The 26,788-nt window shown below is 36.4% G+C and overlaps 2 protein-coding genes across 5 annotated transcripts in view; both read right to left on the bottom strand.

Annotated features, from left to right (window-relative positions):
* Positions 1 to 14,321, bottom strand: part of bmp2k (BMP2 inducible kinase) — a 50,349-nt gene extending 36,028 nt beyond the window's left edge. For both annotated transcript variants that reach the window (XM_015031363.1, XM_015031362.1), the window contains exon 1: positions 13,468 to 14,321. In XM_015031363.1, coding sequence (XP_014886849.1) covers positions 13,468 to 13,618 — 151 coding nt within the window. In that variant the 5' untranslated portion in view covers positions 13,619 to 14,321. The remainder of the gene's footprint in view (positions 1 to 13,467) is intronic.
* A 2,875-nt stretch (positions 14,322 to 17,196) lies between these two features.
* On the bottom strand, positions 17,197 to 26,409 carry LOC106946754 (putative ankyrin repeat domain-containing protein 31). Of its 3 annotated transcripts, none has more exons than XM_015031367.1 (14): positions 25,751 to 26,409; positions 25,278 to 25,279; positions 24,263 to 24,414; positions 23,617 to 23,828; positions 23,390 to 23,533; positions 23,171 to 23,313; positions 22,510 to 22,684; positions 22,353 to 22,414; positions 21,596 to 21,704; positions 21,397 to 21,493; positions 20,019 to 20,400; positions 19,286 to 19,423; positions 18,665 to 18,785; positions 17,197 to 17,882 (listed from the first exon to the last, which is right to left on the bottom strand). In XM_015031367.1, the coding sequence occupies exons 3-14, from the start codon at positions 24,283 to 24,285 to the stop codon at positions 17,728 to 17,730; spliced, it is 1,761 nt and encodes a 586-aa protein (XP_014886853.1). In that variant the 5' UTR covers positions 24,286 to 24,414; positions 25,278 to 25,279; positions 25,751 to 26,409; the 3' UTR covers positions 17,197 to 17,727. The 3 variants fall into 3 exon arrangements, with proteins under 3 accessions (XP_014886853.1, XP_014886851.1, XP_014886852.1); XM_015031365.1 differs by having other exon boundaries at positions 22,344 to 22,414; XM_015031366.1 differs by lacking the exons at positions 25,278 to 25,279; positions 25,751 to 26,409 and having other exon boundaries at positions 22,344 to 22,414; positions 24,263 to 24,505.
* Between the last annotated feature and the right edge of the window lie 379 nt (positions 26,410 to 26,788).

Genomic DNA, 26,788 nt, shown 5'->3' on the forward strand with positions numbered 1-26,788 from the left:
ACTTGGGTTTACACATCTGTCATCTAAACTTTAGTTCTCCATTCTCTTCTACCCCTTTCTGTAACTTTGGCTTACATAAAAGCCACAGAGTTTGACGGAAAAAATCCACATGTTTACCCCGACCGAGGCTCAGGTGAGCAGTGAAAAGCCCTCGGAAAGCCGGATAAACAGCTGTTCCAAACAGTTTCGGAGAAGCGGCTCCATAAAAGGCTGCATGAGGTGCAGTGACTGGACTTGTTTTTCATACTGGGATCAGTGAGCTGGAAGGTTCTGGTAATGAAACGTTTTTTGTTTTTGTTTTTTAAAGTCTACCCTCAACTTCAATTGTTACAACTAAACCAACAGAAAGGAGTGGCTCTGCTTTCAGAGACATTATGTGACTGAGAAAGGTAACTGAAGTACAGCATTTGAGGTTTAATAAGCAAATTTAATAAGATTTAATGTGTTATATATTTTTATGGCACAAAAAGAGATTGAGAAACATTCCTTAATGTGCACCATTTGTTGCACTGATAACCGAATTAAAACCGAACCGATCAGGATTTTCCAGACAGATTTCTCTACTTTTAAAGTCTGAGAAGCCAATTCAAATTCTGACTGACTATTCTGAAGGACTACCAGCTGTTCAGAGTTTGAAAAAAAGCTGGATATTCATTAATACAGCTAGAGGTTTACAGATTTATAAGATTATTCTAGTTCATGCATCAAAAGTTTATTTCTAAACTTTGTTGGCAATAAAAATTGCACATAGTGCTTAAATTTGGTCTTTATGCACTAAAAGATGAACTTTTGGTGCATAAAAGTTGGTGTTTTATGTACTGAAAGTTGCATAAAAGAAACTTTTTATGGTGATGTGTAAAAACAAAACTTCTATGTTGGATAAATGTAATGAATAGGATGTTTAAGGTTTTTCCTTACATCTAACCTTATCAGTGGTAAAATTGGCAGATTCTGAGACTTCTCAGTTTTGTTCCATTGTGTATTTTCCATATATAAGAAATTTCCAAACAATTGCTCATATGAATCCTTTGCAGAACAAATTTATCCAAATCCAAAGTTCCCTTTGCTCGTTATTCTCCGCCTGCGTTTCGCCTGGTCTTGTGGTCATTAAACTGGTCAAATGATGAAAACAGTTCCTTACTGTGAAAAACTGGAAAGCAATGTAAAACCAAATGTGCCAAAACTGCTTTTGGCGAATCACAAGACCAATAAAAAATGTTCTTTTGCGTTTCCTTGTGTTGTAACGCTGATGTAACTGCCGATTCCAAATCTGGAATCAATAATGTAAAACAAACACTTCCAAAAAATAAACTTATAAATTACTGTGTCAAACAATCTTGCTCCCACATTTGGTTTCCCGTAATCGTCAGACCAGCACCGGTCAAAATAATTAATTTGCAGTTTCCTGGAGAGAGAAGGCAGAAACAGAAAGGCTGAATGAGCAAGCACAAAGGCAGCGATGCCATCATGGGACCATGAGCTGCATCGCCGTACCACCACTCTCTGCAGGCTGCCGGGATAAGACAACACCGGGGCACAATGTGCCCATTCATCACACTGCAGCATGCTAATAAAACATGATGGCATTCTCCCTTCAGAGATTTAAAGAAGGACATTACTGTAAAAACAAACTCCTTATGTCATGAAAAATAAAAATAAGCACATAGAAAGGTGACACAAATCCCCCAAAAAACTGTTTTAAAATAAAAAGAATCAAATCAAACTTAATACGAAAACAAAAACAGCTCAAATTAAGCCTATTTTTTCCAATAAATTGATTTTACCAAACGGTAAACCTCCACCCCATCAATTGTGCTTGTACAATTGAATTGTGCTTGTAGAAAAGCACAATTCAAGTAACGTGAACCAGATCTTCTTAATGTAATAAGAAGCAAGAGAATCTTCAAAACACCACATTTACTAAATATACTTTACAACCACTACAATGTAAATTTACAAAGCCAACAGCATTCTGGAAATACACAAAAACTACACACAGGCAGACACACCTAAAAATCTGAGTGACACCCACCAAGATCACAAGTGGCCGAGGAGGAGGTGACGAAGCCATGTGTTGAACACAAGCAGCTGTTTGCATGGAAACAAAGTTTTGCATTCGTCTTGTTTACATGATCTGTGGCTTCTCATCGTTCTCACTTTCAACACTGGAAATCTTACATAGCTGTTGCAACAAACAGGGCACTGATATCAGAGAGAAGGCATGTTTCAGATTAAAACATCTGCAAGTAATGCAGACTCATACCTGCACTGTTGTGGCAGCAGTAAGACTTAACCTGGAGCTAGGTTGTGGGATAAAGAATAGGTTTACTAATGTTTTCTACACATGATATAAAGTTAAAATAAACATGCAACCACAATTCTAAAAGTCGTTTCTAATTTTGGGTTTGAAGCTTTTTAGTGACACTAGGCAACTAAGCAATGGAGATGACGAATACTAGTATAAAGAAGCAATGACAACAATTTAGGTAATTGTAAAAACTGTAAATTCTATCCATGCATTCTTATTATGCAATTTTGAATCATTGGATTCCTGCAGATAGAAAGTAATGTAGAAATTATGATATACATAAGTACATACCTTAATCCGATGAGCAGGTATGGTACAAGAAAGAAATATTTCTGTATTTATCAGTAGTTGAAATAATGCAAGATGAAAACTAATGGCTATTCAAAAACATCTGTTGTAGTTTAATTTGTAAAACTGATTTTATGTTGTAAAAGGAGCTCACAGGACTGTGCAGCAATGACGTTTTGCTGTATCTGAAACACCAGTGACGAAAAATGAATGGTTGTTCAAAAACATTTTCAGTCAATATCAAAGTTTTTTTTTTTTTTTTTAGAAATGGCATCAATAAAATACCACTGAGATTGAAAAGTCTGTTTCAGTTCTTGAATGCCTAGTGACTAATTAGAATCATACTCAAAATTTACACTAATTGCAAATTATTTTGTACAACTGGATATAAATTCAGGTATTAAGGGGTTAAAAACATGCATGAGTTGTAGGTGAAAGGTCAACATGTTCACAGTCTTATTGTTGCTGGCAGCTTTTTCAATTCAATTTATACTATAGCACCAATTCACAACAAATGTCATCAAGGCACTTTATAAAAAACAATTTCAATTTAATCATACAACCAAATCATCCTAGTCATCACAGAGAAATATGCTCAATCAATTACTCAAAGTAGATTAAAAGGCAACACTTCATTCGAAGGGGTGTGCATAAGACTGACATGACACTGTCATAAACATGACATAACATCTGCCATGAACATGAACGAGTCCTAACGAATGTCTGACAGTTGTCATGAAGTGTCATTCGGTAAATAATGACACTTTTAATGCAAAGTTGCTCTAAAAGTTGCATTGAAAGTCCATTAAAAATGCCAACGTTGCATTAAACTGTCATCATTTACAAAATCATGCAAAGTTGGCATTTTTAATGGACTTTTAAAGCAACTTTGCATTAAAAGTGTCATTATTTACCGAATGACACTTCATGACAACTGTCAGACATTCATTAGGACTCGTTCATGTTCATGACAGATGTAGTGTCATGTTTATGACAGTGTCATGTCAGTCTTATGCACACCCCTTCAAATGAAGTGTTACCATTAAAAAAAATTATTTTAGGCAAAAGGCAAATAAAGGTGCAAGAAAAAAAACAAACAAATGCAAAAGAAAATCTGCAGATGTGACCTTGTGAAGACGGAGGAAACCCAGCTGAACCAGAGCTGTAAATGAGCTTGTATAACTGCAACCACAGGAAGCGAAACCCCAGAGGCACAGCCTTCCTGCTCGTTTTAAAAGGTCCAGTGACAATGTACACCAAAAATTTACCAACGAATGCAAACATCTTCTTGACTTGTGACCACATTCAGAGGTCGACTTGTATAACGGAGGCGGTGTGGTTTGAAAGTCATCAAATTAATGCTCAGGAAAGACTGATTAAATATTCTGTCAGTAGAAATAAGGCTGAAAACAGTCCATGTGGCACTAATTTAAATATTAATAAAAAGAAAATTCTGACAAATTAAGAAATGTCAATGATCCAAGACTTTGGGGGAAATCTTCTATGGTCTGATGAGACAAAAGTGGAATTTTTTGATGACTGAAAGCTCCTGGACGGAAACTGCAACTTTGGTGTCCACTGAGGAGGCTGCTTATAGAAAAGTGTGGCTCTCTCTCTGTCACCGTTTCATAAAAGCAAAACAGAAGCTGTAGGGAACCCCCAAGTTTCCTCTGCCGTTGAATGAAAGGTGTGTGCAAAAATGAGCATTCCTGCGCCATCAGTTTGTGACCTACAAGCTTGAGTACCTCTCAGTTATGCAATTAGATAAAAATCTAAAGCACTCCAGCAAGTCCACCTCTGAATGGCTCAAAAGAAAGTTTTGGAGTGACCAAGTCAAAGTCCAGGCTAACACACGGTGCCGTTAAACAGGGTGTTCCAGTTGGAAAATCTCAAGTGTGGCTGAATTAAAAAGAGGAAAGTAATTGGGCCAAATGTCTGTGTAACTGTAAAGGGTGGCAAAACCACTTATCAGCTTTAGAGGACAATTACCATATTTTCTGGACTACAAGTCACTTTTTTTCCAGTTTGGGTTGTTCTGGGGGTTTTTTTCCCCTATTCATGACATTTTCTGACTTATGAATTGAATGTTAATTCAAATCCAGTTTGTCAAGAACCACGGATCAAACATTACCTTTCATCAAACTGGACGAGGTCTCTCTGCGGTTTGACAATTTCAATAAATTCAACTTGTATGTTTTTTAACTCTTCATGATGCATTTTTTGACTTATGTGACTTCTACTCCAGCGCGATTTATAGCCTGAACAATACGGTACTTTACACCACACAGAGTCAGATTGGTATAGGATAGCTTTTTATCCCTAAATAAGCTTCTTTTTGTACTTAATTAGTTTTTTTTTTAAATCAAAAAAATAACTTAAGAAAATAGATTAAATAGAGAAAATATTAAAGAAAAAAAAGAGCAACTTATTTGCTAGCTTAAAACAAAAGTGGAACAAACAGCGATATTCTTTACAAATCAGTCTTAAATACATTCATTTAAACCAAGCAAAAACATTGGATCTGGTAGCCATTTTTGAAACTCTTAAGATACTGTGTGATAAGAGCAAGGGTGATGAGTCAACAGATGCTTCCTGTTCGTATATGCTGCCTCTGGGTTCCTCTCGACAGCAGCAGGAGCTGAAGAGGAACCTAAAGACTCAAGGAGGAGTTGGAGGGAAATGATAAACTTCTTACTCGGCATGAAAACAGACCAGCTCTGCAAATATGGTACAAAACAGAGGAGAACGTACTGGCCATAAAGCTTAGCTGTAAGGGAATCTCGCGCTTTTCATTAAACTGGTACAACTGCTGAATAAAAGTTGAAAGAGCAAGTAGAGAAAACATCACATGACTAATTTGGCCCCGAGACATGAATGGTCAAAGCAAACCGGCGGCTCACATGGTGGAACAGAATATTTTCTCTTTTCTATACAGAATAATCGACTTCTTCATCTACATTGATAAAGCTCTGTGAATGTCCTCTACGTAAAGACAGGAAATAAACTGATGCAATCGGTGCTTTCTGGCAAGGTTAAGTGAACAGAGATAAATTCAAGCATCGGTTTCATCGCACTATCAGACTGAGGAAGAGGAAAGAAAGCAAAGCGGTTCAGTCGATCTGAAGATAATTTCAAACCCATTAGAGGATGAGGAGTAGCTGGTGGAAGAGATTACACGTTCATCAAATACATCTTAAAGGGGTTTTTACACCTGAGGTGTTTAGTCTGCTTAAAATGGATTCGCTTTGAGACAGTTTGGAGGAAATGGTCTCAGTACGGTTCTTAATGAACTGTAGAACGGTTTGCTCATGTTGTGAATGTGATCAGACCCCAATCCAACACAGCTTCCATCCATCCATCCATCCATCCATTTTCTTCCGCTTATCCGGGGTCGGGTCGTGTGGGTAGCCTTCAGAAGGGAGGCCCAGACTTCCCTCTCCCCAGCCTCTTCCAGTTCCTCCAGGAACCCCAAGGCGTTCCCAGGCCAGCCGAGAGACATAGTCCCTCCAACGTGTCCTGGGTCTTCCCCTCCTCCCGGTGGGACATGACCACCTCACCAGGGAGGCGTCGGTGAGGACCAGATGCCCAAGCCACCTCAACTGGCTCCTCTTGATGTGAAGGAGCAGCGGCTCTACTCTGAGTCAGTCCCAGATGACCGAGCTTCTCTCTCTAAGGGAGAGTCCAGCCACCCTATGGAGTAAAACCCATTTCGGCCGCTTGTATCCGGGATCTCGTTCTTTCGGTCATGACCCAAAGCTCATGACCATAGATGAGGGTGGGAATGTAGATTGACGGTTAAATCAAGAGCTTCGCTTTTTGATACAGCTCTCTCTTCACAGCTGCAAATTTGAGTGAAATGGCTTCCCGTAGTCAGGTCTGCGGTGCATTCTGGGATGCGGTGGAGTAAACAAACTAACTAAATAAGGCAGTACATCTTTTCGGTAAAGCATAAAACTGTGTGCAACTTTTAAAACATCTCAATCTGCCAAAATTTCCTTATAAACATTTTAATCCATTTAAAATAATTGAGCATATTGTACTGATTGATCGATAGGAATGCATGCGTGATTGAATGGAAATGATCTTGCCATGCCAAGGAACTTGAGACGACATTTGTTCTCAATTGATACAATTAAACTGAATTAAATTCAAAATCATACAGTGTACACAAATGATTGTCAGAAAAATGCATTCTTCACGTTTTCTACCAGCTTTGACCTACCTGACCAATAAACACACCGGAAAAAGTTACAAGTTAAACGTATCAAGTGATTTGGACCAAATAAACAATCTATAAGAGTTAAAATCACCTTAAAGCATCAGTATTCTATCGTTAGTTGTCACAGCAGACCAAAATCCATAAAAAAGACCAAACTTCATCGACAATAAATACATTTCTAAACTAAAACACATCAAGTTTTGACAAAGCCAAAATGTTTAAATGTGGCAACAGTCAAGGGAGAAGAACTCAATTGTTTAATGATGCAACATTGACTCACTGGTGGTTTGTCGATGCGTAGCAAAAACGGTGCAGTGGATTACTTTAATCTCACGCCTCCATATTTACTTTCTTCTGAAACGCTATGACCACGTTTCTGAAAACAATATGCATATGCTGTCCAATTAGGCATTGGCTGGTTTTGGTCTCTAAATGCAGTTGGCTGTCTTAAAACAGCCAATTAAATTGTAAGCTGTTGGTAGATCTTGGAGATATAAAGACGAAAAACAATCCTGCACTTTGAAAGCATTTACTGCTTCTGGTGGAGAACAGAATAAAACGAATCACCTATGTGCATACAGGGTAACTATTCCCATCATTTGTCTGTTTATTAGTTTTTATTCAATACTTTCCTTTGCAAAAATATTGAATACTACTACAGTTCACACACTAATAAATATAAATCCTAACTAAAATATTGATCTGTACGCTACAACTTGAACAATGAATTAGTGTTGCACAATATTGGAAAAATCTTACAATGGTGGTGATATTAGAAATATTATGACGATAACAGCTGCGATATCCATTTTCTTCTTTCCTCTCTGTCTCATCTGCACCCCCATTACTCTGCGGCTCTGTGCATTGTGGGTAATGTCATTTATGTCCTGTGTGAGTATCTGACACCATTAAACTCTGTCCAACTATTACATGCGCATGGAAATCCAAGTTCATAACACTTGGAATATGTAGGCCAACAATTACTGCATTCCAAACAAACCTTTGTAATGACGATATATTTACAATATACTTTGCTTCCTTAATATTATGAAATATATGGGAGATGTTTAGCCCAAGTTTTAACATAATTTTTTTTTTTTTCATTATCACATTGGCAGAAAATGTTGCACTAGCTGCCACTATTGTTTAAAAAAAAATCCTCATTTGATTTCTTTATTTCATACTGAAAATTTTGAAAAGCTTCTTTTCAACTTTCAAAACCTTTTAATGAAACACTGCTTTCTTTGTTCACAACAAAGACATTTATACGACTTTTCTTCTAAAACTTTGATGCAAAAAGATGCTTTAGGTGCTACAGAAAAATACAAGAACTGGACTGAGAGAAGATTAAACAGCAGCTCAAACGATTTTTAGGGGCTACATGTAAAATCTAAACTTCCCAACTAATTTTTATTGGTGATGGAAAAGTTTTGTAAAAATGGCTAAACCATAATTATATTTAGCTGCAGTGTGTAAGTAACTACTTGATTTGCAGTGGTTATGGTCATTGTAGAGCTGAAACAATTCAACGAATGATTTAACAAAATACCAAATAAATCATTGGCGCAAATTTTGATTTGATGCTTTGTTTAGTCGGTATAAATGTACACTGCTCAGCAGTTTTGTGTGTTATGGCTGAGAGTTATAATGACTGTTTACTGATTAGGACAAGAACAGCAGAAAGTTCTGATAGGCCATTAAACAAATTACATCTAATTCTTGAAACCACATTCCCTGTTTACAGAAACAGGCCCACTCTGTTCTGTATTCTCAGTAAATAGATTTGTACATCTAAAATTCCTTATAACTTGCATTTGTTCCTTTCAATCAAGATTTAAACACACGATTCCAAATCCATGTGTCCACAGCCAACAGTCCAACATGTTTTAGACGTTTTCCCCGTTTAAATCAATGTGCCACCGACAGGCTTCTGTTGAACTTTATGACCTACAGGAGGCAATTCATTCATAACAATCCTGTGTGTTGTGCAGAAAACAAATGAAAACAAGCAGGGAGGTGTGCACTAAGAATGGGTGCCCTGCCCTTTTTCTCACAATGTGAAAACCATTTTATGCTCCACTTGTGAATGACGTTTTCTCACTTTTACTCAAGATTCATTTCCAGGGATACTTTTTTTTTGCTGTAGTTTCACCTCAAAATCTATGAAACTTCAATATATACTTAAAGATGTGTGACAAACTGAGCAGAGTGAGACATAATGAAGTAATCTATGACCAACTGTGACGCCATGACAGCTAAGCATTTACCTTGAGAAAGACTGATGAGCAAAGGTCGTTGTGTAACCTTGTGTTACTGGCAGGCGAATAAAACCCAACGCAGCAGCCACTTCACATGACTATATGATCACACTGTCATGACTGCTTGCAGGAGGAACTGTGGTTTTTAATTTTTTTCCTCTCTTCTTCATTTGGAGGAGTGAGATCAGGCCTGCAGGCTGAGATTACAGCGTGTTTACAGTGTTGTGCTGCAAGAGGAGACATGTTTGTTGAATCTGATTTGTTGACTCGGCATTCCTTTGTTTTTTACTCAGATTCAGCGTTATAATTTTAGGATTGACCTTTAAATGGTTAGGCCAGAGTAAAAAGAAGCATAAAATAGACTCAATCTTATTTTCAAGTGTTTTACTGCGTTTGTTCTCACCGTTCCAGTTACTCTGCTTTAGTGCAGAAACAAAGCAAAAGTACTTCCCACAACATAAAAAGAATCATTTGGTACAACTGGTTTGAGTTTCCATCAGGGTCAGACGAGGCAGTTCTGCAACTCGATGTCTACTGAAACCCACAACGCCATAATCACTGAACAGTTTCAGAAACAGCTGTTTAGAAAAAAAAAAAAAAAGTTTGTCTCCTCACTTCCTTGTTTTCTTCCAGTCTAACTGAACCCAAAAGATATTTTCTCTTTTTCTTTCTTTTCCTGTAAGCGAACAGCAGCAGTTTTGCAGAGTCATGAGGAGCATGTTTACAACTTCAAGAAGAGCCTTGAAGAGCCGTAATGTGCAGACGCAGCTTGTTGCTCAACATTCGACCTGTCATCCGGGACACCAGCAGTTTTTGCAACCCAATTACATTCACACACGTCAACTGCTGACGCTTCCCCTCAACGTTTTTACTTTATCTGAGAATATTTCTGAGACAACTGAAAACCAAGCAAGAATTTGGGGGAAAAACAAAATTTTTAGACATTCATCATGTCAAAACTCCTCACTTTTCCACATCTCCCTCCCAATTTTATCCCATCATTTTTAGGAATCCACTTTAGTTAAAAACATCCCCATAACACCTAAGAAATGGCAACAAGATGGAAATTAACAACGGCTTTAATATCAGCCCAACACCGATGTTAAAAAATGACCAGCATCAGCCAATGATTATGTAGATGCCAATATATTGTGCTTCTCTAATTATTTTAGCCCATTTTGTCTAAATTAGGTCAAACCATTTCAGCCAAGCCTTCATATTGTTTTGTTATCCCAGTATTGGCAGGGTTCATCCTGGGTACCACAGTGGTTGTTAATTTGTCAAACTGATTTTTTTTTTATGTTAATGTTAGCAACCACCTTCTTTATTAGGTTAGGGATTGAGACTTTTTCTTGAGACTGAACATTTCTATACTCCCTTTTAAGCTCATAGTGACGAACAACATGACGAGACTGTCTGACTTCATTTTCAGGGATTGGTGCGAGATCCTGCTGTAAATCCTTTCCAAATAAAACTGTAGAGCAGAAACATGCCACAAAGTTTAGTTTTGCTAGGTTGCCATGCTATAAAAAGGGACCTCAGCCTAGAAAAGCATAATGACTGTTGATAAACAAGTTGGTAAATTATCACTCTTTAGTGGTGGTGGTGTTTTTAAATATGACTATTCATCAAAAAATGCACAAAAACAGAAAGACGGGGTTAAAATCTGTACACCGAGTTGTAGTATAAGAATTAAAATGTATCCTACACTTCAAAGCCAGACTTTACAAAATACCACTTTTTTTCCTCCATTTGTTTCACCGTTTTATTGTACATCAACAAACCAAATATCCCAATTCGTACACATCACTAAGAGAGATCACAGAAGGCAGCTTATAAAGCAGGGTTTGGTCAAGTACAAATATTTGTTCTTAATTCACATTTGTCCTCCTGTGGTATTTTCTTATATTCTGTAAGAGCCACATGTCTGCGAACACAGATAGTTTTACAAATAATTAGCCCCCCACTCCCAAAACAAACCCAACAACAACAAACTGGTTTGTGAAGAGAAGCAGGAGTGTTTCATCAGCCAATACTGCCAAGAATGATCACCTGACAGACGTACAGCAGGTCTGGTCAAACTAGTTAGCCCACCATGCCCCCATCTGCTGCACAGCCTGCTCTAGTCAACAACACCTGGGGAAAAGTTTGAATAAATATTCTTTTAAAGTCTAAGCAGTAAAAATATCCCACAGTCTGTTAACTGGAATAAAAAATGAGATGCGTCATTGAAAGACAGAATGTAATACAGAGTTTGACCAAAGTTGCTCATCTAGCATAGAGTTTACTCAAGCCAACACCTTGAACACCTTTGTGTCGATCCTAATTGTTTGCTCAGGTAATGTCAATCCTTACACCTCTGACATAAGCAAACCAGATATTCACGGAAGTAAATGTTGTTACAATTTACATTTTTCACATTTTTGTGAAACGCCGTCATGTCGAACTTACACGGCAGCGTTGTTGAAAGAGAAATACGCCGTGGGCGATTTGCTTGAAGTAAATTTACTCTTAACTTAAAGCTGGAGATTCACTGAGCTGCTTGTTTTTTATACTTGTTTTCCACTTTTTCTTCCAAGAATTATAAAACTTGGTTTTTAATTTCCAACAGAAAAACAAATACAACATAGCCAACCACCCATAAAACATCTACAAAATGGCAAAGTTTTTTTTATATTATGGCATTAAACTCATTTATGTTGTTTTACAACTGCCATTTTTTTTGTTGTTGTTGAAAATTGTTTCAAATTTATTTAAAAAAAAAAACACTTCCCATTAATCAACATTTATATATAAATGCATTAAATTATAGCCAAGTGGCTAGTTTCCACCACTAATCCCAAAGGCAGGTTGATGTATGTAATGTTTAATAATAAGAAAAAGTATCCACAGACTACTGCAAAACAAAAAAAGAAACTTCATGAACAAGAAAGGCAGGTGAATAAATGGTTTTTGCTATTTATAGCTGATAATGTTTAATAGAGTTAGCTACACTAGGCTAGACAAAATAGCCCTTAAACAAATTTACTGCATAGTTTTCACATGTTAAATAGATCCATGTCCTTTATTTTGGTAAATAAAAGCTTTGCTAATCCAGGCCGCCCTAAGCAAAAAAATAAATAAAATAAAAATCTAGGGACGCCCCTGTTACTACCCCAATCTGGACGTAACATGTTGAATATACAGAGTTCATTGCTGTATGTTGACACAGCAGGACTGGACTGTTGTTACCCTGGGAGCAAATCCTTAAACTGCAGCAGCTGAAGCAGGATGCAAACCACAGCTGTATGTGGAAAAGTTGCAAGTTTTAATCCCTGCTGATGCAGATAAATCTAGAGGAGCTTGGATTATCCAAAAATGTACTCAAGTAAGAGTACTTCTACTTCAACTTTGACTTAAGTCAAAAGTAGCTGTCCAAGAAGTTTTAAAAAAAGTATTTGGTAATTAAGTAACTAAGTAACCAAATGATCAATCATTAAATATTAAAAAATTAGATGAACTAAAATATAAAGTTAAATAAAACCTTGGGTATTTTATTGACCAAAACTGATAATATTTCACACAAGTAACAAAAAAACAAAAAACAACAAAATCAGGCAAAAGAAAAATGTTTCCAAAACAGTTTCTTTCAATAAAAAGAAAACTTATGAAACTTTAAGAAAAGCTGCAGGTGTGTGTGTCTGGTGAATTTTTACTCAAATTCACCAGACACACACCAGTAGCAGTACGATATAATAAAATTACTCAAATAAAAGTAAAAAGTTCAGCGTAGTAAAAATACTCCTAAAAGTACATTTAAATATCACTACTCCGACTTGAGTAAAACTTCTGGATTCTCTGCCCACTGAATGAAGAGCAAACATGTTTCAACCAAAAATTCACCACACCTGCAGTTTTTGTTAAAGTTTCATTAGTTTTTATTGAAATAAACTGATTTGGAAACTTTTTTTGTTGTTGTTGTCACATATAAATTATCATTTTCATCCTTAAATTCCCAAACTTCCACTTAACTGACATAGTAAACNTTAAATATTAAATGACTGATTCTGACTCGAGTAATTCCTTTGACGGTTCCTTTACTCGAGTAAAAATATGCATGTATGTTGTAGTGCTACTCTTGAGGACAATTTCTGGATCCCACCTCTGAATGTAACTAGTTACGATCCATCTCTGGTTAAAATACAACAACCTGGATCTGAGGAGGAATGACCTCCTTAAGATCCATCTGAAGACACAATTTCGTGTTACTGGGACACAAACGGGCGTTTAGGAGAACACAGGACCGCTTTACTGGGGAGTGTAAACCAATTACACACACATCTGATCCATCTCTGAGGAGGAGGATCATCACAGAACAAGATAAGGCGGGTGTGACCCAGAAATGGAGAACATACCTTCTGCAACGAGCTCCTCCACGGTGACCTGGTACCGGCCAACCGCGAACACTTTCCCGAAGTAGCTGCTGACCCCCGAGCTGGAGCTGGTACCGGACGCCCCTCCGAGCCCTCCGCTCTCGGACTTTGGCATTCTGGAAAACTTCTTCATCCTTCAATGTTCCTCGCCGCGACCTCTAATCGGCGGTGAATTAACCACGCAGTCCTTTTTAAAACTCGGTACCGTCCGACGTCCCCTATCTGTTTATCTGGACTCTTCTCCTCTCCTGCATGCTCCGCGTCCGGTACTTCGAGAGGGGATCCCGCAGTTAAAATAAAGCCGTCATATCATAGTGGCGTGTAGAGGGGAGAACCAGGTCGGCGTCCCGCGGCTCCTGACAGCAAAACCTGGGTTCGTTAGCTGGCTAGCATACATGTAGTGGGGACGCTCCTCCAGCACACACAAAAAAAATAAACATAAAAGGAGGACGCGAACAACAAAGCGGTTGATTCTAGTGTGGATAACACCTCTTCCAGGAAATACACCCAGCCCCGACAGTCCTCTAAATGTAACCGCTGCGTCGTTGGCTCCACAGGGACACCGAGAGGACTTCTTCACTTCATCCGCGGTCAGTTAGCTCGTTAGCCGCTGCGTCGCGACAGATGAGCCACCCCGAATTTTTTTTCTTTCTTTTTTACTTTTTAAACAGCAGCAACCTGCGATTGCAGTAACCGTCAGCTGCTTATCAGAAACCGCCCGTTTCGTTAAATGAATCCCCACGTCTCATTTTTGTTTCTTTTAGCTCCGCCAACGTTAAACTTCCCGTGATTCCCCCAACGGTAGGCTTTAAAATAAGTGGGTGGTTTGTTATTTACCCAATGAGTGTGACAACCAAACCTGGCGTAGCCCCGCCCACTTCTATTGTTATGATTGGTGTAAGTGGAGAGGTATGGAAGCCCCTCGATGCCAATAAGAAGTGGAAAAATAATGAATGAATTCAGGTTAAAAATTAAATGTCTATTTCTATTTTTGAAATTGTGAAATAAATCAATTAAACTGAATCTAATATGCACATAACAGGTTCTTTAAATACATATATAAATATAAAAATATATTATTTTTATGTATGTGTGTGTTTTGTAATAAAAATACATCTATTTCATAATAGACTATTTTATAAAGATCACTAGATAGCTACTCAGATTTTTAGGAAGGTATGAACTATAACCAGGATGTTCAAAATATGCTGTCTTCAACCATAAATAGAAATGAGGGACAACAGTTTGGTCACAGAGTGAATGATCTTACTCAATTCTTCACTGCTTCACACTTCACACACCCCTTTCAGTTAATCATTCAATTACAAAGAATGCCATGACTACTGGGTCTGTTGATTTTCTGTTACACTTTAGTGGTGAAATAGTTTCCACAGGGAAATATAATTTCAAACAAAAACAACCATAGTTCTTGTAGTGATGCTTGAATAAAAATGTATACAAGCATACAAATGCACCTTAATTCAAGCTGGGATGCTTTATATTCAACCTGTGGAAAAAAAGAAGAGAGAATGAATTTTATTTTTTCATTTTCAAATTGGAAAAGTGATATTAAAAATATTTCCCAGCTAATTACAAGAAAATCAAATAAAATATTGCACCTTCACTCTCATTCTGTTGTAGAAAATTCAATGGAACTTACCTGAATCTGAATAATTTGATTTTTAACAACAAAAACTTTAAGAGATTAATAATATATAAAGCAGGGGTCTCAAACTCCAGTCCTCAAGGGACGCTGTCCTGCAGCTTTTAGATATGCCACAGGTACAAAACACTTGAGTGAAATAGCTTAATTACCTCCTCCTTGTGTAGATCTGTTCTCCAGATCCTTGCTAATGACCTAATTATTTTATTCAGGTGTGATGCAGCAGAGGCACATCTAAAAGTTGCAGGACAGTGGCCCTCGAGGACTGGAGTTTGAGACCCCTGTTGCTATTGTTTCCTAATATCTGTAAATTAGCAAGGTTGGATGACTTGCACCATCCATTCATTTACTGGGTCCTGTTGAGGTAATTAGTGGAGGATCTTCTCACCAAATAGGTTGTATTGTTAAAGATAATCAGTGTTTTCTTCATAAAATCAGTTGGGAACTAGATGTGGTATTGGTTCTGGTATTCTATGGAAATATTTTAGTGGAAAACCTTAAATTTGAGGGTAGAAGTGAGATATTTCCACTCCACTTGCAGGTTACTCCAAGTCACAAATGTTTTTTTAAATGTCCGTTTAGATTTATGGCTATTTAACTGATATGTAGTAATTTTTTTTATGTTTTTATCTAAGTTCTTTTCAAAACTGATCTTTATTGCAGTTTTATTCCTCACTTGAATTTTAGTTTTGCCTAAATTTCACACTAATTTTAAAAGTGCTAAACTAATGAAGTTGATTCTCCCCTGAAATGTTTTCATATTTTTAATGTATTGTTCTTGGTAGCAATGGGCTTCCATATAGCACCCAGACAATACTCATCTCTGACTGGGTTGCAGCAGTGACATAAGCAGTTTGGTTGAAGGAGGCGAGCACAAAACAGGCTGGAAAGAATGCAGTGCACAGTGAAGTAATGAATCTTTCCAAACTCCCATCTGCATCTGTAACTAAAACAACAACAATCTTTTTAAGCTTTTCTAACTTCTGAAGTTTTCTCTTGACACAAAGAGGTTAATAATCGTCCCCGATGGAACAAACAACAGTGCAGTTTTTCACCAGACTGCCAATGAGGAAGTGGTGTGACAGCTGCCTTTCTCCATGAACAAAGGCATGCATGTGCGGCAATTTATCAGAAAACTCATCAATTTAAAAGCAACCTATAAAACATAACTGACAGTTTCCTATGATGTGAACAAGTTAGCTGCTAGGAGAAGCAGAAAAAGTCCACAACTGTGTGGATAAGTGGGTGCGATTATCATATGTAGGTCATTGGTTATGGGGGTAGCACATGGCTAAGATGGGGATTACATAAGACATGAGGAGGAGTGGAGTGTGGTCACATGACTGCATAAACCCCCATGTCTGGACACATCCTGTTTCTGCAGGGAGGTGTGGAGGGGCATCTTCTCTCTCAGAAATGCTTACAGTTCTGTGGATAGCTATGGAGGAGTGTATGCTGCCACCTGCTGGTCTGATCTGCAACTTCAAGTAGAAAGCCTGACCCAATATCTCCCCTCTTGAAGAGAAGAGCAGCAGAAATCTGAATAATGGAGTTGTAATGAGTCATTTCTAGTGTTTGTACGTTTTTAAGGAGGGCTGCTGCTCATTGTTATTCCACTGATTATTCTGATAATTAATTGATTAATCAGATTTAAAAATTTACACATTCTGCAGATTCTTAGGCTTATTTCATGCAATATTAGAGATACATGAGAAAATGCACATAAACAATTAATTTTTTTTTTTTAATAAAAAATAAAACATTTGATTGCCTAAAATGCAACAACACAGAATTCCTTAGTGAACACTTGGTAATTTGTGGAAAAAGATGCATCTGCAGCTAAAAATACATATTTTTCTATTAATATTTGGACAGCAAAAGGCGCCCAAGATATTTTTTATATATAATTTGAACCAACTGAAGCTAAAACTGCCAATTCAGAGATTCAGGGTAGAACAAAACTTCCATTTTACTGGGTTTAAATCAGGAGGGACAGAATCCAAAATTATTCATACCGACCGGGAAAATACTGGGAAGTAAGAGGAAACTGAGATTCCTTTTGTTTTATTTCTTCTGCTGCAGTATTACTGCATGTCTACACAACAATGACAACACAAAACACAGATCACAGGAATGCAACAGTCTGCATCAAACACGTCTCTTCTTTTATAATGACAGTTTGTAGGTTTTTACAAGAGGAAAAATTACATATGGGGAACAAATAAAAGCATCCATTTAATGAAAATGTGACAGCAGTTTGAAGGCTCACAAATTATGTGCATAATAAAAATTAAAAATAAAAAGATTTTAAAAAATCAGCAAACGTAAATAAGCTTTCCATAACATACAAATTATACTAGGACTTTTATTTGATAGCTTGTCATTTTTGACCATTTCCCCAAGATATGACAAAGTAATTGAAGTTGACTTTAGTTAGCAGGAACAAACTCTACTATGTACTGAATACACGATCACTACCAGTGTAAAATAAAACAGAACCCTAACAGGTTCATAAAAAATAACTTACCACGTCAAGCTCATAAAAAACAAATAAATATAAATTAAATATAAAGACAATGCTAGAGTTCCAGCTCCCAGTTGTCAAACTCTACTTGGTCTTGCTTCATGAGCTTTTCCCAGTACAAATCCATCACAGCGTTTGGAATCATCTCCTCAGGGGTCACCAAATGGATGACACGAATTCTTCGTAAGAGCTGATATGGGTCCACTGATTCTGCAGAGAATTTAAACATAAAACTGTAAACGAAGTACAAAAGGTACCGAACAAGAAAGGCAGGTGATCGTTAGCATACAATTAGCTTACTGCACCTTATTTGGGGCTACTAAAGGGTTAATTTACTTAAATTACATTGAATTAGGATGTTCTGTTGAGTATTTTTTTTTATTCATTTCATAATTAGACATCTTTTTTATTTTTACACACTGTGTATAGCTTTTAGTTTCTTTATATTTTAAATCGTCGCTTCTTCATTGTGAATTATTTATTGCTATGTCCTCTACTTGTTTCCATACACTTTTCGCCACATTACTTCTTCGTATTTTGTGCTATTTCAACCTTTCAACTTCCACCATATCCTGTTTATGCAGGACATTGCAGCTATGTCTGTTGGTAATGACATCTTTCTATGAGTTATTAAATATTTAGCTTTTTCGATCATCTTGGGCTCCATTGAAGTGAATGGAACATCCAATAATTTCTGAAAAACTCAGCTAAAAACTGCACTCTTTCACAGCTATCTACTTCCATGTACTTTAAGCTACAAACATCATTCAAACTTTAAAATGTAGTCATGTCCTTCAAGTATTTCTGTTTATTTCATATCTCTATCTGGACTAATAGTTTGGCAATTTAGAGCACGTTAAGAAAACTCTTTCAAAAAGAGATCTTGTTTGTTTATTTCTGCGTTTTCAGTTAATCAGAATAAAAGTTTGAGGTCAGCAAAGAGGGGACTTTCATCTGGAAGTTGTTTCTGTGTTTAGACACGACTGACTCACCTGGACTCGGCTCCGGCTCAGTAGAATCATCTTTGTCGTCCTCAAGACGGATGTTGGACAGATTTTTTTTGGCCTCTGAGTTCAGCACGTAGTAAGACAAAGGTTTGTCTCTGAAAGTCACCTTCAAAACGGAGGAGGGAAAATCTCATGTTTGAGTCAATTACAACTAACCTCCAGGTTCCTTTCTTCACTACTAAGCAATGTGTTCACCAACCTGTGAGCTTCAGCCTCTCAGTGCCAAAAATTATATATTAGATGGGAGCAGTAAATGTATGTAGCTTCCATGCAAACTCAATAAACAATTGATTTCTTAAAAAATATTGTACCAAATATTGTGTCCAATCAGTTTGCAGCAATAGCAACCTGTGCTGAAGACTCCAGTTCAATATTTTGTGCATCTCTTGCTTTCATACATCTTGATTTGTTTTGGATAATTTGTGAAGTTTCGGCCACAAGCTTCCATTGATTTTACTGTGATTTTATGTAGCATATATTTATCAATACAAAAGGTGTCTAATTAGAAAAACAACTTCACTTAAACTTAAACTCAAACGTTCCAAGAATCAGGGCTATTTTTCTGAAACCGGAAGGTGGCATTTCAGTGATACGATGAAGACTAACCTTGTTCAGAGCGTACATGGAGCTGACAGGGATGTTATTACCCAGAATGGACTCCAGCCAGAACTCTGGAGCCCGATACGACTTCCCTTTGCTCATTATTACGCCACCAGAGAGAACCTGCGCAACATGCTGCTCACCCTGCAACAGAAATGAAGACATAACTCATTTATTAATCAACTAGCAATTATTTTTCCAGAGTAACTGATCAAATAATCATTTATTTAAAAAATATTAAATCCTAAATAGTTTTTCATATTTAATAAAGCAAAAAAGCTTAATTTAAGAAAAAATACATATATTGATTTTAAAAAATCAAAACATAAATTGAAAATAATTCATATAAATAACATAATTACAATATAAAATAGCAAAATGAGGCAAAAGACACATTTTCCCAAATCAGTTCTTTTAATAAAAAAACATATGAAACTTTAACAAAAACTGCAGGTGTGTCTGTCTGGCGAAATTTAGGTTAAAACATGTTTGTTTTTCATTCAGTAGGTAGAGATTCCAGAAATTTTACTCAAGTAAAAGTAAAAATACTTCATAATAAAATTACTCAAGTAAAAGTAAAAATTAAGTAAAAAGTAATTTTTTCCCAAAGATTTACTCAAGTATCTGTAGCTAAGTAATGTAAATTGTTACTGCTAAACTGATTGTCAATTACTTCGATTCATCACAATTAAGCGCTTCAGCCCTAGTTAATAGGTAAATCTTAAGAGATGAATGTCACCTTTAATGTCAGATGTAAATCGCTGCCCTTGGGCAACACGCCGCTCTGTACGAGATGACGCAGACCTCCACCATCATCGTTAGCCCCTCTTTGTACCAGCGCATTCTTTCCTTTCATCTTGGAGAAAAATTGCAAAGCGGCTCTGGTTTGTGGACCATTTTTCCAGCTAACGGCTTCTTCACTCTGCAGGTCAGGGAGACTGGGAGCAGCAACGCTGACTTGACGATTCAAGGACTGAGCTGAAATTTTAGACTTTGCTGTAGTGAAAGTTGCTTCCAGTTGCATTTGTTTCTGGAGGAGTTGCACCAAATGTCTCTGATTTGAAGCCAGAGACAAGAACTGACTTTTCAGGACTCGATGGCTAAGATGGTGAGACACAACCCTGGAAAAAAAGAGATAATCATGCTGTTATTAGGAAGAATACATGTGCAAACAGATAACTGCACAAATAAAAATATTAAAAAAGAAAGATAATTCATTTATGGAAGAATAGTTACAAATTTTAGTAACAATGCAAAAAACAAGAAATTTTGGCACCACTGGCTTTCCATACAGGCTACCAAGAAGTGCTGGTTGAAACTACAAAAAACTAAATATATGTGTCTTTCTATTATGTGTACTAAAATATCTGGTTTCAACTATAAATAAGGCTTTTACTTAAGCATCGGACTCATTTTATTACCAAACTGCAAAATTTGAATATCAAGCACTTTCAAGGACTTTATACATAAATCAAAGACTTTTCAAACCATGAAATTCAAGCATTTTCAAGGATTTCAAGCACCAATACAAACTCTAATGAAAGTAGTGATCAGTTTTGAAATCTGGGTGTAGTGATGGACTCTGACCTGAACCTTCGGAGTAACATAAAGACAGTTACAAAGTTGGGCTTCTATCCCAGGATTACAGGACTAATGTCTCAGTAATATCTAGAGAAACTCATCCATGCGTTTATCTTTAGTCGCATTGATTACTGCAACAGCATCTTCATAGGTCTGACTAAAGAAATCAATCAGATCCAGAACGCTGCTGCTGCTGGAATTCTGACTAAAACCAGGAAGTTAAAGTACTTTACCCCAGTTCTAAAGTCCTTCACGGGCTCCCTGTAGCTCAGAGAACAGACTTTAAAATACTAAAATACTGTTGTTTATAAATCACTGAACGACTTCAAGATCTGCTGTTGTTGTATCAACCTTCTAGACCTCTCAGGCATTCTGGTTCTGCTCTTCATCTCCAGAACCAGAACCAAACATGGATAAGCAGAATTAGTATTTTTATCAAATTAGAAGAGTAATTTAAAAGAAAAAGCCAATTTTGCAGAATTTGCCCATCCAATCTGAAAATGTTTTAGCTTAATCGATGATATTCCTGAACTGACCTGAATTTGTGGGTCAGATCATTCTTCTCCAAACGCTGCTTGGTGAGAACGTCCATCAGAACGTTTTGGGTCTGCAACAAAACTTCTTTGTATCTCCCTGAAAATGAGAATAACTGCTGGTATATTAGAGAGCATGTTAAAGGTGGTAATGTGATATATTTTTTCTAAAACTGCTGATGAAAACTGAAACAGATCTCACCAGCATCCTTTAGGTCTTTCAGAGGCCAAGTTGACATTTCTGCTTGTTTCCTGCTAGCATCCTCCAGAAGCGCTGAAACCGCCTCTGAACTGCTCTTAACTGCTCTGAACTGAATGAAATCAAAGCAGAAGGTTTCAGTAAAATGATGCAGCATTTATCCAAGAATAGCCAAGTTTCCATTCACCATATAACAGCACAATTTGACATTCAATAATAAAGTCTCATAGTGGAAATAGTTTTGGTGCAAACCATGAAGAAGAAGATAAGAAGTGGTTGTAAGACGATGGAGAGTTTTTAATGATTTATCACGTGAATAAGAGTGATTCACATGTGATTTTATTTGCATTTCTTATTTAACAGAAACACAACACATGCGAAATTATGTTTATCCAACATTAGTGGAATATTGTCAAAGTTTCGGTCACATTTGTAATAAAAACGCAGCCAGTGATACTGATTCTAACAGCAAAAACGATGTTAAATAAAAGTGGTTAAATCTCCAGCTTCGGATAAGATAACTAAAGATATTATGGTGACTGCCTTCATGAAACAGGATGTGCACGACCATATATGGAGTGATGACGCATCAGCTGGAGCAGCACAGTGAATGATTCAATGACAGACTGAATCTTTCAGGGGCAAAAGCATTTTCACTGAAATGCATTTCATTAATTTGTTGATAAAAATTAGTATGAGCGTAAAGTAGAAGCACAAACAGCTCAAAGGAAAAAGTGTGAAAAAGTCTCACATTATTTACCCGTTTCAGCTGAACATCAGTAGATTCTCCGCCTGCATCACCCGACTCTCTTGGATGAGCGTCTGAAACACTCACAGCTTTAAATAAATCTAAATCATTCAGGGTTTTAAGCCTTTATCAGATGTCTAAATACATTTTTTCTTATTTAGATGCTCACCTGGTTCTTCGCATCGTGTTGCCCCCTTGCCAGATTTCCTCTGGCCCTCACAGGATGTTTGGAAGCTCATGAGCAGCTCTTTCATACTTCTGTCCTCGGCCATGTCCAGCAAAGTTTTTCCACCAACTTTCTGGTAGGCAGGGATTGATCCGTTCTGAAGGAGGAGTTTCACAACCTACACACAAGAAAAAGAAAAACATGTCAAACATTCTGTTAGAGTAGAAAGAAACTCTTCCAGACAACGTGGACATTTATTATAAAAAACTGAGATAATATTTGCAGGACTTTGAATAAGTTAGTTTTGTCTTATTTCAAAGTGTACTAAGACATTTGCACTAGAAATTAGATTAAAAATACTCTGTAAGATTTTGTGTTTTTGCAGTGCGTGCCCTGTATTGACTTGACATTGGATCGAAAACAAAACATGCAGTAATGAGTAAGTAAAATGAATATTTTACTTTTCCTTTTCACAAGAGAGGTACCTGCTTTGCTTTTTAATTTAAAGTAAAGCAATCAGCAAATAAACTATACTTTGCTGTGCATATTCTGAGAATAAACTCAGCTTTTTTCCACATCATACATGTTTTCTGTATCTAAATAATGTGTTTTTTCTTTTTTTTTTTTAGATGCCAAAAGACTCTTTGAGAGTTTTCTCCTTCACCTGGTGGTGTCCACAGTAAACAGCGTCATGCAGCGGCGTGACGCCCTCACAGCTCCGAGCGTTAACGTTAGCTCCGGCCCTCAGCAGCTCCTCCACCACAGACTCGTCTCCAGAAGCGCAGGCCTCATGCAGAGGCGTCCATCCTGACAGAAGGCCAATGAAAAAATGCTTCTGCTTACTAATGGAGGAGTAAACGGAAATGTTTCAGCCGTAACAAACCTGCATAGTCCTCCATGTTGACGCTGATTCCGGCCTGAAGGAGCATCCTGACTTGAGGCAGATCTTTCCTCCGGCATGCTTTGTGAAGAAGATTCTCTCCCTTCTCGTTTCTCTTGTGAAGCTTCTTTTCAGTTGGAACTTTTGCTTTGAGCAAACAGAACCCAACAAATAAAAAATCCCCAATTTAATCCCGATAAACATGAAGCTTTAATGTTTTTCCAGCTCACCTGATCGTGAATAAGACACAGACTTTTCACCTTTGCAGGAGTGCGGTTTCCCTCTTTTCTGCTGATTCAGCTCTGGTTTATTTTTAATCTCATGAGAACCTGAAACAGCAGATGATCTGTTTTGGAAAGGAGGAAGATCCTGAAGCAAACTGACAGATTCCTGGTCTGAAAGCATCGCCTCTTCATCCATATCAGCCTCATTAGAAGCGTTACTGAAAGCAGAAACACACAAACACAAGTCACAGTCTATAACAACTTTCTGAAAAAACTTTCTAATTATTTACAGGCCTTTCACTTCAAATGCATCAGACAACTAAGAGTTGCAACTGACTTTTTTAGCAATCGATTTTTCTCAGTTATTCCAGAAGTGGGTAGAGTGCACAAAAATTGTTCTTAAGAGTAGCACTACTTCAACATAATTTTACGAGTAAAAAAGTATTTGGGAAAAATTACTAAGTACCTGATAAATTATCAATCATTTCATATTTAAAAATATAGAAGTACAAAATTGAAGTATGCTTATAATTTTTAAAAACGCAAAAAACTGTTTGCATCTGACGGCACAAAAACTGACGCTGTAAAGTTAGCAAAACAATTTAATATTAATTTTACAAGTAAAGGTATTAAACAGATACATCAAACCTACCAAACGCCGCTGCTTTCATTCATTCTCCGTATCTGATGATTCGCTGAGTCTCAGCAGGAGCAGATTTCACTCAGGTGTGGAAATATGTTAAAGATCTGATCCAGCTGATTCTGCTTCCCAAAACTTAATGTAAAAACTCTGTAGAAATTCACCTTCAACAGGGAAACAATACCAAAGTAAATAACTTTCTAAGAAAACCAGGATCTTTGAGATGAGGTCTAAAAATATTTTTCCACCACCCACTAGGTGGCAGCACAAGCTAAAAAAACAAGCGGCTACACTGAGTTAGTATTATTTATACTTTTAATATAATATGTAAAAACAATTAATTTCTCAGTTCTAGTCCTCCAGCGCTGCAATTTTTAGTTATTAACCATTGATTTTATTCATGACATGACATAGAGAATAACTGTTATGCAAACTATAAGTAATGGCTTTACTATTCCATTTCTGGTATGACTAAAAAGAAAAAAAAAATAAAGAAAAATAAATCAAACTGACACATAAACTGTGTGAATTGTTTCACCACTGGTAGGTTAATCTTATACAGAGTATTAAATAATACAGTTGTCAGGGCTTTTTTTCATTTTTTATTTCAATTTAAACTACCGTGTTTACTTTGAAAGACATTTTGTGTCATAAAGCGATGCCTGTTGCTATTTTTATTTACTGCCAAATCTCATAGTAACAAACTTTTTTTTTTAGTTTTGTCGGCCATTTTACATTTAACCTTTAATGTATATCTAACTGCATAAAAATATGTATTACTTGTTTTTCTGCTGCCCATCAGATGCTTAATTAATTTGAGATCATTCATTTGAACGTTGCAGCTAAAATTAGGTATGATTTTAATTAGATACACCAGGCATTTGAGGAATGAATTAATGAATGTCGATTATTTTATTGAAGCTGCTAATACTCAAAACAGGACTTTTAAATTGAGTTAAAATAATTATTTTTTAACAACCATTAGTTTTCATCCTGCAGTGTTTTAAATATAGCTAAATACTGAAACATCTATTTACTGTCCTGGAAACTTCAAATATTAAAAGAAAAATTGTATTAGAGTATGTACTTATGAAAATAATTATTTAACATCACTTTATACATTTTTATAATCTAAATAATCATTTGGTTCAAAGTTGTGTAATCAAAAATAATGAATTTACCAGTTCTATAATTATCCCTAAATTACGTTTACTGCCATTCACATGTCTATTTTAATATATTGTATGGAGAAGAGCCTAAATATCATAACTTTACAACACATATATATATATACACACACACACATATATATACACACACACACACACACACATATATATATATATATATGTGTGTATACACACACACACACACGTGTGTGTGTGTGTGTGTGTGTGTGTGTGTGTGTGTGTGTGTGTGTGTTAAATATATATCATTAGATAGACACCCTAAAACGCTCATAGCTTTGGCTAGCTAACATTTTTAAACAGAACTTACCACGGAAATGCTCGTAAACATTCCTAAAAACTGGTTTATTTCCAAGTTGTGTTCGACATTTACTTAAAAATACTTTTAAGTAATCATAAACATTTTACATGAAAACTTAACGGAGAGCAAATAAATAGAAATTTTACCACGTAAACGATCACAAATATGTCCGAATTTAGCTAAAGAGAGACCTACAGCGCGAGATGTGATGCCTTCAATGGTCGTCGGAAAACGGAGCCAAAGTTTATATTTTGTGTTGGAATGGCGAAAATTGGGGATTTCTAAAATCCATTCTTTGGTGGAGAACTGTGTCTGTGAATGAATGTGTTCTTCCCGCATAAACTATGAGTCACCTTAAATTAAAGACCCAGCTTTTAAAGTCGCTCCACTGTTTTAGAGCAGTCTACATTTTTACTGAAAGCAGAGACCATTTTGGGTAATGTTGTTAACACAGTGCTGAACACTGACTTCCATGGTCTCCATCCATATCACAAAACTTGGTCTATACAAAATACCAAAAACAATGAGGTATTTTGAAATTTACATTTTTAATTTAAAGTAAAAATATAATAGTTTAATAATGTTATGGCTTAGAAAGACTCACATTTCTTGTACACTAAAACTGCACATGAATTTTCAATTCAATGTTCAATGGGTTAAGAAGAACAATACTTAAAAAAAAAGATAATTTATTTTCCAGAAAAACAATTTAACATAAGACTAATACAAAAAGTATGTGGTAAATCTCAAGAGTTTTAAATTTTGAATCAAATGACCAAAATAGAAACTTTTCAAAGATTTTTTAAAGTTATTGAGACCCACCTAAGAATTCACATAGTAGATCAAATACAACAAAATATTGTGTAGCTCTAAAATTGCTTACTTAGATTAAAAATAACTATCCAGCTTAATGATTTAAATGTAAAGTACACATAAATAAGATTATTTATGATCTTCTCTGTAAGTGGGTTTTGTTAAGAAAATACATTTAAAATATGCTAGTTTTAAAACTTAAAATGTCTTGATTAAAATAGCCTAATTATAGTTTTC

Source organism: Poecilia latipinna, unplaced genomic scaffold (assembly GCF_001443285.1).
Source record: "Poecilia latipinna isolate Pla-1442-1.1 unplaced genomic scaffold, P_latipinna-1.0 Scaffold204, whole genome shotgun sequence".
In the NCBI taxonomy this organism is placed as follows: Eukaryota; Metazoa; Chordata; class Actinopteri; order Cyprinodontiformes; family Poeciliidae; genus Poecilia; species Poecilia latipinna.